At 40.0% G+C, this 15,590-nt stretch overlaps 1 protein-coding gene across 5 annotated transcripts in view; it reads right to left on the minus strand.

Annotated features, from left to right (window-relative positions):
* The window catches only part of DOCK10 (dedicator of cytokinesis 10), a 165,811-nt gene that overhangs the window by 47,489 nt on the left and 102,732 nt on the right, over positions 1 to 15,590 (minus strand). For all 5 annotated transcript variants that reach the window (XM_064457385.1, XM_064457383.1, XM_064457384.1 and 2 more), the window contains exons 15-23: positions 12,154 to 12,276; positions 10,312 to 10,391; positions 6,722 to 6,909; positions 6,035 to 6,100; positions 5,071 to 5,163; positions 3,061 to 3,184; positions 2,790 to 2,911; positions 2,193 to 2,279; positions 1,550 to 1,642 (exon numbers count right to left, since the gene is read on the minus strand). In XM_064457385.1, the coding sequence (XP_064313455.1) occupies positions 1,550 to 1,642; positions 2,193 to 2,279; positions 2,790 to 2,911; positions 3,061 to 3,184; positions 5,071 to 5,163; positions 6,035 to 6,100; positions 6,722 to 6,909; positions 10,312 to 10,391; positions 12,154 to 12,276 (976 nt within the window). The remainder of the gene's footprint in view (positions 1 to 1,549; positions 1,643 to 2,192; positions 2,280 to 2,789; positions 2,912 to 3,060; positions 3,185 to 5,070; positions 5,164 to 6,034; positions 6,101 to 6,721; positions 6,910 to 10,311; positions 10,392 to 12,153; positions 12,277 to 15,590) is intronic.

Here is a 15,590-nt window from a genome sequence, read left to right on the forward strand (position 1 = left end):
ATATTGCATAGTTGATTCCTTGCCACATACAACATTGTCTCTATTCTCTATAAAATTACTAAAATATTTTTGAAAGGTAAACTACAAAGGCATTGGAACAGGCTGCCCAGAGAGGTGGTGAAGTCACCATCCCTGGAGGTGTTCAAAAAACATGTAGACTTGGCACTTCTGGACGTAGTTTAGGAGGCACGGTAGTGTTGGGTCGATGGTTGGACTTGATGATCCTAGAGGTCTTCTCCAACCTTAATGATTCTATGATACAAACAGCAAATAAAGAACAGTGCAATTCTGCCAGTTTAGGTAACTGACTTACTGTCTAGAAAGTTGTGAAGCTTTCATGGATTCCTAAACTTTGTCCAATATGCTCAATGGCTTCCCAAAAATTAATAGTTAAGGACTTCATTCTGTAGAGGTATAACTTCTAAATATCACTGATGCTTTGATTTTTGAAAATATCCCTTAATCATTTCTTTAAATCCAGACTATTTAAAAACAAAACAAACCCTTTGCCGTTTGTTGTACTATTGTTCTAGTACCTTTGGGACTTGCCCAGAAAACTGTCATGATTTGCTGGAACTTATTGTTTGTTTATTGAAACCAAATCTCTTCCCAAGCAGCTCTATAACATCTGATTAAGGTACACTCAAACAGGAAAACATTAACAATGAAGGAAAGAGGGAAAGTACCTACATGATGTTAACATCTAAACCCCAAAATACCTATTAGATTTTACAGACTGCTAAAAGGAAAAATAATAAATTCAAGTTATATGTACGATATTTTAGAGCTAGTACTGTGGAACAGTGTCACAGCTACCCTTCAGTCTTCTTGCTTAATTCCTGTTAAAATTCACTAAGCAGATTGCAAAACAAGAGCTCTGAATTTCACCATTCACAAACAGGTAAAGAATCATGGCCCTAAATTTACCTGCTGCTCCTCTAATTTGCTTGTTATACTCCTCCTTTCCCACAGCTTTTGATCTCTACTGAATACAGTCACATTTAACACAGTTCTTGCTTATTTGTTTCATCTCTGCAGAAAGGGTACATTCTTTCTGAATTCAGAACTTGACAGACAACAAGCACCTTTGATTTATACATGCAAAATACCATAAACAGCCCTTTGGATAGCATCCAGGTTTTTAGAGCAGAAGTATGAAGAACCAAGTAGGAGGTAAGCATACAATGTATCTAAGGCAAGAGAGGGCTAGCAGGAATACTGCAACTCTACAGGTTACAGCTCCTTTTCCCGGACATTCCTAGAGCAACAGAGCAACTTTACACTGTACTTTTACAGGATCTGAGGCTTAGCATAAGCTGGATTAAAGTTGATGGGGCAGATGCAGCCATGCTCTAAATGAGAAGGGATGGGAGACTGCTCCGTGACCAGTAATGCACCTGTCACAACAAGTAAGTCTAACTGGAGTTGTCATGGACCCATTGCCTCCTGGTAAGCCTATGCTGTGTTTACAATTGTGCAGTGATGGATCAGCTGAAAGAAAGCCATAAATACAATTTTATAGCACAGTTCATGCTGCAGGTTACTTTACCTTACAAGAATTAATAAAGTTTGAGGTAGGAAGCTGGGATAGGTCCTTCTCCCTTTCTTGGCACTGACTGAAAAAGTTATTCAGGTATGGATCCTAAAATGATAAACATTCACATTAATGTATGTTATAGAAAGGATGAGAGTCCAGCTCCATAAATTGGTTACAGCAATGCCCTGTGCTACCGAAGAACACACATGGTCCCTGCCGCCTTAGACATAAGACACAGAAAGACAGATCAACTTATTTAGCCCAATCCACTGGCCAGCACAGCTTGTTATACACAGCTCACTTCTAGGTGCTTTGACCACTTTTTTTTTTGGTGTTGTGAGCAATTAATTTTTTCCTCACAATCTAAGGGAATTCAATGGCCAGATTTTCGGTTTTTTTACTTCCTGGTGCTCACCGTTTATTTTCTTGATGTTTAAACAGATATTCCATGATGTTTCCATTGGTATAATCTTAAACAATTTCTATTTTTCCTTATAGCGTTTATTCCATCATTGTCATCTTGCCCTTCTATATTCAAATAACTTTTAAATGTTAGAGAAACAAATTCATAAAAGATTTTAAAATATCTTTCAGACATTCCTTGACACTTTTGGTTTGTAAGCAGGTAACAGAGCTAAGAGAAAACTCTGCTTACCTGAGTATTTACTGTCGATACAACAAAAGTAGAGACTTTGAAAAGTGGTTTCCCACTGTCTACCCATTTTACATCACAGCCGGTCTGCTATTAAAACAAAAACAGAACAAACCAAAAATATTTTCCCATTTATTTCCTACTTATTCAAGTCTGCATCAAAATTTCACTGCATAGCTTTGCACATGTGCGTGCATGAACTGTGCTGGCTACCGTGCTTTCACAACTGCAGAATTATTGCAATACAAACCCACTTGCCAGCACAGGCCCATGAACATTATCATTCAACGGACCAGCTCACCGGCCTACCCTATCCACATGACAATAGTGAAACAAACACGAGAAGGCACAAAAAATACAAACTGGACAGGATCACTGGAAAAGTATGATACCACACTACAAAACTGGAGAATGAATCATGACCAGTGGTATACATATTAGTTAATATACACAACAATATGCATATGAATATTCTAAACCAGATACCCTATTTATCGTTTACACTTCCAGGTAAGTGCAAATGCTAATCAGATCTCATGTAAAACATCTGCAAATAAATGTTCTGCGCCATTTGAATAATACGAAAATATGAATTAATACCTTTCCACCAGATGGTTCCTGAAGACTCAAGTAGTTGGGAGGCAAACTGCTTGCCACTGGCACGTTGTGTTCTTGGGAAGCTAACTGGGCATCTTTCAACAAAGGAAGCCATGCGTATCCCACTGTGCACAAGAAGAAATCAATATGACTTTGGAAAAACAAGCTTCTCAAGTTCAAAGGAAGACAATAATATCCAGCCAGAAATTCTGCAATCCTTATTTGAATGTACATCATTTATATTTATAATTGAAAGTAATTCTACTACAGGTACCTGGTGTTTCCAGAGCCTCTTTCTTTTTGGCATTAGCTTTTGCATTTATGTCACAGGTGACATGATAAAATGAAAACAGAATGTGGTGTTTCTTATGGAGTTGAGTGGGAAGTTCAATTTTCACCTGAAATGTAAAATGTTACACCTCACTTTAGTTTAAAAATTGATTAAACCAGGCATCAGAGATGGTCTAAATGAGTGACATCGCTCTCTACACAGAGGCCTAAGTACAGCCTGCCTTTACTGGCTAATGTTTGTCTGATGTGTAATAGATGCTCTCTAAAGGAAATTGTTTAGGATGATCTTCCATCATTTTTACTTAAAACAGATAGTCTCCTCTCTGTCTTGTGGATGAATATTTGCATTTATGATGAAAGCGCGCAAGATGAAAGAAGACAGAACTAAAGAGTGATGGACCCTGCTTAGAAGTGATCACCTGCACTCTAGCAGCCATAAAAAGCCATCACCATTACCATATTTTCAGGATGACCAAACTGAAAAATAGACATCTCTGCTACTGCTTCATCATCATTTCATGGCAAAGACCAAGTAATGAAGGCTGACACAAAACCAAACTTCTATTAATGATTTCTGCTCAGTCTTAAAACCCATATCATGTCATCCATGAATCCCTACAGATTGGGTTTGAGGTAGTAATAACCTATTGGAATAAAAATACAAAGAAATCAAAACATGTTACCATAGGAACTAATAAAAAAAGACCCCTTGCCCTTGTGAGCTATAACAAAGTTTATCCAAGCTAATCCTATGCTTAAAGTAAGGTTCAGGAATTGTTGATAAATGCTTCCAGTGTTAAAAAAGCTTATGGGTAAGAAGCTAATACCGTAAACATAGATACGAAATGGGCATTCAGACAGGGAGATTAAGACAACTTTCTTGATAGCATACAACATTCTTTAAAAGACTCTACTTGCTGTACTAGGAACATTCAGGACAGGTGCACACCTCTTGCAGCCAAATCAGATATTAAGATCTGAATTAAGGTCTTTGTTCAAGTTGAAAGTAATCTGCCCAAACCAGATGGCTCACTAGCATACGTGACGGATGTTTTCAGATGTGTTAAAACCCAAAACACTGCTTGCAAAGGAGTAGCAAGGGGTTCAAGATCTCTGAAGATGTAATGCTTTAAGTTCCACCTCAGTTCCTAAACATGAATCTTAAAAATGATACTTCACATGTAGTTGTATATTATTTGCTGGTCTTGCCCCTGTCATTTTATCAACGTAAATTTTAACTGAAAAAGGAAGTTTTTCCAATATCAAGCCAACAGTTTGGAAAATGCTGGCTATATACTAACACTGTTTGCCAGTCTTATCGCTACACACAAAGCACTAGTGGAAAATCCAGAACAGACGTGTGACATTCAGAGGCTGTCAAACACACCAGTCACTAAAAGGGTGAAATTAAGTTCACCTGCAGAAAGCTTGGGGAATCAATACTTGGCATTGGTGAAATGTAATGTGTGACTAACGCATGTGTGACTAACATTTGGTAAAGGCCTAGTACAAACTCTATTCTATAGCTGCATCCCCAAAAGCACCAGCTAAACAGCTTGCTGCAGCCACTACCCAACACTGTACATTCTGTTGAGACCACTGGATCAACAAAAATGCCCCGATGCAGATCTCATCTCAGAGAGGGATTTGTTCTGACATTTGGCTTCACCCTTCATCGTAATGTCTACGGTTTCCATTAAATTCAGAGACGCAGCTGGACCCTTAATGTAATCCAGACATGCATTTTAGACAGCTAGACTGCTCCTAATTAATTCTACAGCATCTTAACTGTACTTAGAACATCTGACAAAAGGAAGGATACACTGAGTTGATTTAAGAAAAAAAAAATCAAAACGAGATACTGTATGTAAATCTACAAGACAGGCCCATCCAGATGCACAAGCAATTTTAACAGAAGTATTCTTTACACATATTTTTTTCTGGCAAACACGTGGGATTGGCCGACATTTAATGAAAGAAAAAGCAGACTGACCTCATCACAGAAATCAGGATTTTGGGAATGATGTAGCACAGCGGTGTAGGCTGCTGTTGTAAATAATGGTCCACCTGGCTTTCCATAAATACACTGATAAAAGTAAAATGCTTTAATTACATTGCAAAATACTGCTGATGACAGTAGTCTTGGTATATCTAATATGCACATACATTGAAAACAATATCATGAAAGATTGATAACTACTTTGATCAAATATTAAAAAGAAAATATTTAAGTGCTTAAACCTGAAATCTTTTATACATACTTCCAGTAAAGTCCATTGAGTCTGTGAAAAATACCCTACACTCTAAGCAATGCAGACTCCTTAGACTTCTTCCTTGCTGTTATCATTTTCAGAGTTTTCTGCAAAAAGCTTTACAAAAGCTATTTCACTTTTATGCATTTCAGTACACAATACGAAGTCTTTACTGACTTTTCAATGTTACAAGAGCTACACCAGTTAACAATCTCCATGCTGGCAAAGTCCAGTCTGGAGGCTCTTGATTATCAAGTAATAGCAACTTACTTTATTGGTGGGGAAACTACAGAAAAACAATAGTATGTAATAGCCCTTGGTCAATAGCAAGGTTAAGAATTAAATCTAAGGTTCTTAAAATTTTGTGCCTCACTCGCTTCAATCAAGTGCCATGAGTGCAGTGAGAAATGTCAGGTAAACAGTAAATTTTAGAATAAGCAAGTTGCAGTGTGAAAAATGGTTAAGTTTCCTTACATGGCCTTCTTCCCTCTCTACCAGTCAGAAAGCTGGCATTGCACAATGGCACTGTGAGCTGGAATCACCATGACCAGCTGGGATCAAATAGAACCACAGTGCAAATATAGAAGGATGCATGACAACATTCAGTCTTTAATTGTTCTGGGTTAGTACAGCCCTGATTCCTGGGTTTTATAAGTAATGTCCTCACAAACATTGTTCTCAGAATGTACTCTTCTTGTGGCTCACCTTCAGTGGCTTCACTCCTTCTTCATCAGAGCCTTTGAATTCAATGCACACTGTTATATTCCGTGCCTAAAAAGACAGGAATGTATTAAAGGTTAGATCAGAAATGGGGTACCCATAAAAACACAGGCAAACTATAAGGGCTGAAATAAGCTATTTTCAAAATCTAGGAGAAATATGCAGATGGTATAGCAACATTTAAAGTGCCTTTAAGTCACAGCGATATCACTAGAAATAATATTTCCAAGAAAATGCAAGCCAGACCTCAAATTGACTGTGTAGAAACAGATGATGACCAGCACTTACCTTGTCTTGTCCTTAATCAATTTTCAGTCATCATGAAAATACAAGTAGTACTCAAGTTTCATTTAAGAAATACAAATATTACCCAGATTAATTTTATCTGCCCACATAATTTCATTAAAATACAGCCCTTCTGAAAATTGTGAAAAAGCTACTACCACATTATCTCTTTGGATCACTGATACAACTCAAAATTAATCCATAGATTCATTCCATTAAAACTGTACCAATGTTTTATGATTGCAAAAATTGAAAAAGATCAAAAGCCAAGGAAGTGGCTCGCATCTCCATTTTCCCCTCCTTTATGATGATTACTTCTTCATTTCAGTGAGAGCTCATGCAGTACACTACTAACCAATGTTGGTCTGAATTGGTCACATACTGTACCTTGTTGAAATATTTTTGGCTATCATACTTGAGGTGTTTTGGATATATGTATATTTGGTTCTTGTATACTCTATAAGGTCGAGAATATTTTGTTGATTCCTGTACAAACTCCTCAACTTCCACTGTAGGTTGATGCTCCTTTATGTCATTAAATGGCTTGATTGGAATAAAAGATGAAGTTACACAGTCTTCAAAAGAACAGAAAAGAAAACCATCACACATTATGTTTGTTTTTACAGTCTTACTACTAAGACTAAGTAATATTGAGATGGAAGAAGTAAAATTCTGCCTTAGCTTTCAAAGAATAAGTAATGCTGAGATGCAACAGGTCAAATCCTGACTTAAACTGCATCCGTGTAACGTCAGAACAATTACAATATATCATCCTTAAATGGTTTATCACTGAAACCCTCTTTTGACACACACAGTATTTGATGGTGTTTGATGGCATAACAGCACCATTGGTACACAGACAGTTTCAACATAATATACTGAAGTGATGCTGTTTCTAATTAATTTTACAGCTCAATCTCTCATTTAAGTTTTTCTATTATCTAATAACGTAGTAAATGAAATGAAGAAACAAGTACTGCAGAACTAGATTAAATATATGATGCAACTGGGATAACGGAAATCAGATGAAGAAACAGAAGGTGAAGAGAAGCACTCTGTCACCCAGACAGGGAGAGGTGAAAAATGAATACAGTATACTCTGCCTGTGCCATTAAATCAGAGAGATGTTTAACTTCAGCATGGAGAATTCAAGGGCTGTTTCACAAAAGCAGCTGAGAAGGGTCACCAACTTAGGGGTATCCTGAGCTGTTTCTGCGAAAAGCAATTTGAAGGTCCTGCCTACAAATTTATTCCTCAAACTCTAGAATAACTCACAGGAAAAGCCTACCAATTTGTGGTGAGAAAGCCAAAAGAAGCTGGTGATCCCTTGTATACACTATGCCCAATTTTACTTCCTTCTAAACTAGCACAAGAGGAAATTGCCAGTTTCAGAATAGTGCAGGTCCTCTGCAGCCCAAGCAGGCTGGGGAGAAGTAGCTCTGAGTCAGCTATAGCACGGTTGTTTCTCTTTGCTTTCTTTCAAATAGACACTGAAAGCTTTCTTCCCAGCCTGGTGCCCACCAAAATATGAATTTGTCCGACTGACTTGTACACCCAGCCAACAGACATAGGTCCTGAATGATGCTGGAAAGGTCCATAATTGAAAACTTTTGTCTTTCCCAGTCAAAATTAGCAGCACTAAAAGGGAACAGCTAAATCAAATAACTTCCATTTGTCAGCCAGAAGTAACCACCAGCTGCTGTAGAAAAGCCTTGAGAAGGTTTATTCTCCCCAGCACCAGCAATAGGTCCTGAAGACAATCATGCAAATTCCTCTGTTGGTCAGTGAAGATACTCAGGGTCACGTACAAACTTTAGAAGGTTTTTCTTTTCTGCTACTAACATTCCCAGTACTTGGGAGACTCTACTCACTGCTCTTGGCCTACAAAGCAAAGATGGGCAGCTTTCCATTTGGGCAAATCTCAGGCAACCCATCTTAAAATACAGGGTGTGTTGCGTCTTACAATTTGGCCAGCTGCCCCTCAAACTTCATTTATAAGCATTCTGATTGTGTCCATTTTTGAACATCATTAACATTACAGAAATCTGTGGGCCAACTCGAGAATTAGAACGCAGTGCTAAGGCCTCTCTGCAGAAGTCCTCCTGTGCCCTCTGCGCACTGCACTTCCAGGAGCCCATAGAATATCCACAGAGAAACAGGAATAGTGTTGAACTGAACACAAAATGGGGAGTAAGTAGAAATGAAGTTTTAAGTACCAATGGCTCAGAGAGAAGAGCAGTGATAGCCTGTGGCGTGTGTGAAGAGGCAGCAATAACAGGAAGAAGGCTCCTGCAGCCAGTTGTGAAGGTCTGGTCTCTCTGAGCCTCACTTCCATTGCACAGACATGCACACAGAAGCAACAGGCCAGTTTGCTGCCAGTCACATGGCTCTCAGCTACAACCTACTCTCTGTGACTGCTCTCCACAAGAATGGAGCCTCACAGTTGGGAGTTTTAATTGGTATTTTAGGGGGGGGAAAGCAGGGGAGTAGCAGCAACAGTACCCACTGCCCTATTGCCTGCTTCAGGGCCCTGGCATTCCAGCACAAAGGACAACGATCAGGGACCACACAGCACAGGTGGGAACTTCAGAAAGCTTTTTCTCCCTTTGCTAGAGCTATGTGAGTTTGGCTTCCCCCCATGCAGCAGAAAATGCAGAAGTTTTGTTTCAGGTTAAACACTGCCAGACAACATCCCCGATACACCACTGGCTCCAGCTCTTGTTGTAGCTATAGTAAATAAAGTCTTATAAAAACAAAGATCTACTTCTGTTGTCTAATGCAAACTGATGCTCATGTGAAGCAGGGTAGTGTCGGTCCCTAAAGACACAATCGTACAGGCAAATTCTTGAACAGATCTTGGGCCAACTTCCTTTTTCAGTGGTTTTTCTTGGTAAAAAAGCATTTTAGCACTAGCCTAGCACGACTTATTTTGGGTGGGAAGAAGGTGTTATAACAGAACTGGTTATTGTTAGTACAAGGCTTCCTCCAGAGCTGGCTGAAGTCAAGAAGAGTTTTCATAGAGATTTTAAAGAATCCTACAGCATGGAAGTTTTCTGGTACAATTTTTAAATTATTTTACAGCCTTATTCAGAGTAAGGCAAACTTTCCCCACACCAAAGAAATGTTTAAGCCGTTACTCTAGTGTGAGGGAATTTTCATTGACCTTCCACGGGAACTGGGCGCTTTACTAGTACATACACACCCTTTAAAGCCAGACTTTCACTTGGCCACAGTACAGACCGAGTCAGGTAACACTACAAGGCCCAAGCTGCTTTGGACCATTTTTCTACTCTGAGCTATCAGTTTCTTTTAATTTCAAAAACAAAAATAGCCTTTGAAATGTTAGTGAAACTACTTTTTTATCTAATACCATATGAAGATTGTATAAAGATGCATGATGACAGACTTCAGAGGAATTCAATGGTCCTGAGTTTTTTTGCAACAGTGGGTCACAGAAATGTGGCCCTAGAAAGAAAAAACTTAAAATGAGATAAAAGGATCCAGTCAGAAGCATCTATTGTAGCAGTTGCTGTACTGATGCCAGAGTGTACTCTGAATGAAGCCCTCCATCTAGTCTGCATCCTTGAAACCTGCTGCATGTCCCATATGTGCTAATTCACAAAAGATAAGAGCACCCCAGCCCATCAACAGTGCACGGCTATTAACTTCAAGCTACAGAAGTCCACTCAGTCCACTCAGGCCTAATCCCTTAGAGACCAAAAAGTGATCCTTGGGTTTTCATCACTTGTGGATTCAGTATATTGTGTTCTGTACTGCTGGAGTATATCTGGTCAGGTACAGGACAAAAAGAATGGTGTGATTAAATGAAAACAAATCAAGAACACTCCCCTGCATACATTTTTCTATACAGCGACAGACACGTCTACCAGAATTGTCTCAAGGCAGCAATTATGGCTGGAAAGCCTAAGACAATGTCCTATTTAATTATAAGAATCAATTAAAAAGAGGAATCATACTTGGATGTTCCAAAGGAACACAATCAACTGCAATCTCCAAACAGCCAGGTATAGTCTGTATTTTGCTAATCTTCTCTGCTCTGCAATGACAGAAATGAAAACAGTTTAGAAAATTATAACAACGGAGATTAGATCCATAATAGGAATTAATGTAAAATGAAACCCAGACCCTGATTTAAGATATAAATATATATTTAACATACACCTATTGGTTATTAAACTAAAATCAAATGCAACAGCAGGAAAGAAACATGGTTTGTTTTGGGTTTGGTTTTTTTGTCTTGGCCTCCTTCCTGCTTTCTCTTTGCAAGCAACATTATAGCATATTTTGATGAACTAAAACCTATGAGAATTAACTACCCACTTTTTCCTTCTGAAATCTGAATCAAATGTTCTCTAAAGGAAATTCAACAACCACTGAGATGAGATGAGTTCACAGCATCACAGCTTCTGCAAGTGCCATGCTGAAAAGGGACCAAGACACATTCCTTATGCCCAAGCAATTTGAGAAGTGCCAAAACTGTGATGCTAAACTCCTTTTATCTAGGAGATGCTTTAGACAAACCCAGCAGTGGTGACCCTAATAACAATAGTGAGGATTTCAGTAAAATTTCCTGACCAGTAACAGCAAGATGGCACAAGGGATTAAGGGCCTGACCCAACCCCTGTAGTTGTGTGCTGGTTTTGGCTGAGAAGGGGTTAATTCTCCTCACTGTGGGGGTCGGCTACCTTTCCAGCTTCCCAGGCTCTGCCGCGTGGCGGGGGAGGCTGGGAGGGGCGGGGCCATGGCGGGGGCGGCTGACCCCGACTGGCCAATGGCAGGTTCATTCCATACCACGTGACACCATGACCAGTATATTGGGGGGGGCAGTGGCAGCGGGGAGGCAGCGCGGTGTCGGGTCGGCGGGCGGCGAGCGGCTGCGGCACGTGCGGTTTGTTTCGTCAGTTCGTTCCCCCTCTCCCCTCCCTTCCCCCCTCCCCTGGGGCTTTGCGCCCCTCGTTGTTCTCCTTTACATTGCATTTCTATTGTTGTTTCTTTTAATTTTAATTATTAAACTGTTCTTATCCCAACCCACGAGCATTACCCTTCTGATTCTCTCCCCCATCTACCGGTGGGGGAGTGAGTGAGCGACTGTGTGGGGCTGAGCTGCCGGCTAAACCACGACAAGTTGTCATTCAATCTTTCTATGATCGGACTTTATATAAATGGAACAGAAGTTAATTAGATTAGTTTATTCCTAGGCACATTTAGAGTGGAAGGGACAAAGAAATTCATGGCTTAATTCTCATGTCACTTATCCAGTACAAACAGAGATTACACTCTAGAATTAACAAGATATACACCGGCGTGGAAGACTATCCAGCCAAACCACCACTCACTAATTTACACACTGTCAAACATTTGGAGAAGTTTTTTCCTTCCAATGTCCACTCTGCAGTTTGTCATGGAGACCCAAAGAAACAAAAGCAAGGAGTGGAGAAACCATTAAAAAAATGCTTTTTCATTTTTTTCTCTCTCTTCCCCTCCCTTCTTTTTTTCCCTTAGATAATGTTCTCTTTTTTGTTACTTCACCTGCATCTCCCCTGACAGAAGCTACTTTAAGGAATCGCTGTCTTTAGGTTACAATAACATTTATTAATGTGCCAAATGACATTCAGTTTTCCTGGAAAGTCCAGCCTAAAGCACTCTTTGGCATGTAATAGGCTAATATGAAAAACACTAACTTAATATGGCCGCTTTGGCACACTGTGTAAAATGAAGAAAAAAGCTGTGAAAATTATTCTGCACAGCTTTATCAAGCTTTTATTCCATCTCAAACCAAATTAAAAACTGTTCCTTACCTTCTGTATTCCGCTATCAGTTTAATCAAATCTTCCATGGAAATCTTACTACTTTCTTGCCTGAATAAAGGTGAGAATCGGGAGTCTCTGTCAATATTTCCCTGATTATCTTTAAACACCGGTCTATAAAGAAAGAAAAATTACATGTTTGTAAACACTCATCCATATATATTTGAACATTTGAAATTGTCATGCAATCTTAACAAGGTTATGATATGAATTCTTACACAAATTCAGAACTTCAGAGCCCTGCAGAGCTTCATAGAAGAAAGCTCTTCCAAGCTGTACATTTGCAGGAACACAGGCAGTTTCAGTTTACTTGCATATGCCGCCCCGGTTCTGCAAAGACTTAAGACTTTGTTTAATCTTACATGGTGCAGACAGTCCCCACTGACCTCAGGTGCAGCGTGACTGCTCGCAGTCTGGAGCTGCTGGGGTTTAATGCTAGAACAGATCACTGTCTAGTTCAGCATCCACCATTTTGACCTCTCTTGTGTAGCTAAGTCTCACCAGAGAAAGCCAGAGCGAACCCTCACCCACTCCTCCATCACCCTAGCTGCAAGGCTGCCTTCTCCAGCCTCTTGGCAAGCTCTTGGGGAAGCCCCAGAGAGGCCATACCTGGCTGAAAGCCACTACCCGAGCCTGATGGGACTTCACCATCTTGCTCACACATCAAGGACATGACCTTTCACTTCAAAGAAGAGACTGATTCCTTATTTCAAGAAAGCATTTTGAAGAATTCATTACATCAATAGGTTGTTTCATCCAAAAGTTATTATCCAATGAAAATCATGATAAACAACAGAAATCATAGCAAGATGTCAAATCCCAACTGCTACATCTTACCACGTAAAGAAACATATGCTTTTGCAGAGCTAGGTTAGAGACCTTTACTGAATCTTCCTATTCATTAAACGTGTTCTCTGTCTTCCAAGGGCATGACACCAACTCTCTGGGGCTTAGCTTTCATTCACAAAACAAGTTTGTGGAGCATTGACTAAATTTTTGGTGAACCAGCGACCCAGTGCCAAGTGAAATGGGGGAAAAACAGGATACCCGTCTATAACCAGGGACAATAAGCATCAGCCGGTGCGCGCATAGTAAAATGTTCCCAGATATTTCCATTCCTGCTCATTGACACTTGTAGGATTTAATTAAGACATTCTAGTGCCCTTTGCGCATCCCCAAGGGTCACACATGCTGGCTGGACTGGATAATGTAACAGCTATTCAAATTAATGAACCTTGGATTCAACCGTAGTATGCAAAAACATTGCTTAACAAAAGTAAAATGTTCTTGACACTAAGTGCTGTTCTGTGAATCATTTGGCCAATCTTGCTTCCTTAATTTACTTCTCTGTTCCACTGCCAGTGAGAAGAAGAATTGTTGCCAGCACAAATCGTTGCCAGATGCAAAATAATGGAGTAAACCTTTGGAAGAGGATCCCAAGGATAAGTATAAATGCACCATGTCTTAATTAACTGAGAGAAGAACCACTATTTTATTTCTTTGTAACTGTAGAGAATAATCAACTCTCTTCTATCAGATTTTTGCCTCCAGCAGTTAGAGGGAGTAAGGTCCGCACCAATATGCCATGTCAAAAATCTCAAGTTATTAAGGAGAAACCAGACCTAATTTCTGGCAGCCACTGCTTACATTACAAATCCTATTAAACTCTGTGAGAAAAAAAGAGAAAGAAAAAAGATAACACTTAATAATTATTACAGTACTGGTGACACTATGATACTTCTTGGATTTAACACTGCTTCCTTCTCCAGACTGAGAGGACTAAAACAGTGTGTGATTTCCACTGTGCCACTGGGCTCTGCAATGTGATGCTGAGGAAACCCAGCCTCTGCTGGAGCTTATTAACCAATGCCAGTGCAGGGTCTGACACTGAGCAAACCACTGCTCAGCACGGCAGGGTGTAGGGGCACTTACCGAGGCAGGGTTGGGGATGTTCATAGTGTAAAAGGAAAAAGAACCAGGTCTGGGCTGGAGGTAGCTCACCCCGGGTCAGCAATGCTAAGCACTGCCTGCCGGGAGGCTCAAGGACAGGGCATTGACACCTCCTCCCGTCCGGCCACTCTGATTTGGAGTCACAAGGGCTTTACAGAGTCCTCCTGCCTACAACCGCTGCTCCCCAGCATCAGTGCTCACTGGGCATCATACACCCTACCTCTAGAATGTCTCATCAGTTCAGCAGCATATTCCAGACTAAATAATACACCCAGGACAAAGTTAAAACCATGAAACTAGGTATCCACAATACAAAACAGATAAGTAGTCTTATCTCTCCAACTTACACACAATACTCCATTTATGTAAAGCTCTTGCCACTACAAAAGCAATTTAGATGTCTATTGAAAACAAGACAACCCTCCTTTAAAACAGGTAAGTTTTATGCACTCAGGAGAGAATTAGACGGCTTTCTGCTGGTCAAGCTCTACTAGTATCTCCATTCCCCGGCTCATTAAAGCTGAAGAATTGCCAGAGCAGCAAGTATTACATGTATTATGTCTGCTGTTAAGTAACCGCAATCCTATGTTTTGCTAGGTCCTTTCAGACTGCTGGGTACAGGTGGAGCAAGACTGCTCCTTGTCACAGTGAACATACTGAAGGCATTTGAGAATGACAACTGTCACAAAGAATAGAAGATGTTTTAGTACGTTTTCCTTCAATCCAGGAGCCCAATATTTGTCTAATATATTCATCATTCCTTACTGCCAGTTACTTATTTACCACAGAGATTTTAATAAGAAAAATTTCACAGAACTAAAATCCTGAAGAGATTAACAGTGTTAATTTAGGGGAAAACAAATTAACAGATTTCACTACAGAAACTAAAACATCATCTCAGTATTTAAAGTGTTTCGTTTCTATGATTCCACTGATCTGACATTGTTAGCTGATAGTCGACAATCAGAAAAATGCTTTAAGCACAGAAAACCTACACACCGTTCATAATTTAACACTGAAAAAGCTACTGTTTAAGTGGTAGCTTACGATCTGTGGAAAAGTTGCTCACCTCCAGGGTTAGAGAGTCAGCGTGAGAAGCTACTGTAAATCAGTGCAGCCTCACCACCTTCAGCTACATCAACCTATGCCAGCGAATATCAAACCAGCAGCTGCACAAGCTGTTGAAGGACTCAAATATTAGGCCCCAAAATGTGAACTTTACGAGGGTGGAGAAGATTTGAAGGAATAGTAGAGTGTAAAAACTCATCTCTGTGAGTGAAGTTTCCCCACATCTACAATATGTAGCTCAGGCACATATTTGCAAACTTTGGCACTTCTGGCAGGAATATGAGAATGGAAGATGGATTTGACACACTGTAATTCTAACACATACCGTAATTATACCTGCAAGAGCATACGGACACCAGATCCCGCCAATGCCAGCAAGAAATCAGGGAGGAACCCTGAGTCATGCTTTT

Source organism: Phalacrocorax carbo, chromosome 7, assembly GCF_963921805.1.
Source record: "Phalacrocorax carbo chromosome 7, bPhaCar2.1, whole genome shotgun sequence".
Taxonomy (NCBI): Eukaryota; Metazoa; Chordata; class Aves; order Suliformes; family Phalacrocoracidae; genus Phalacrocorax; species Phalacrocorax carbo.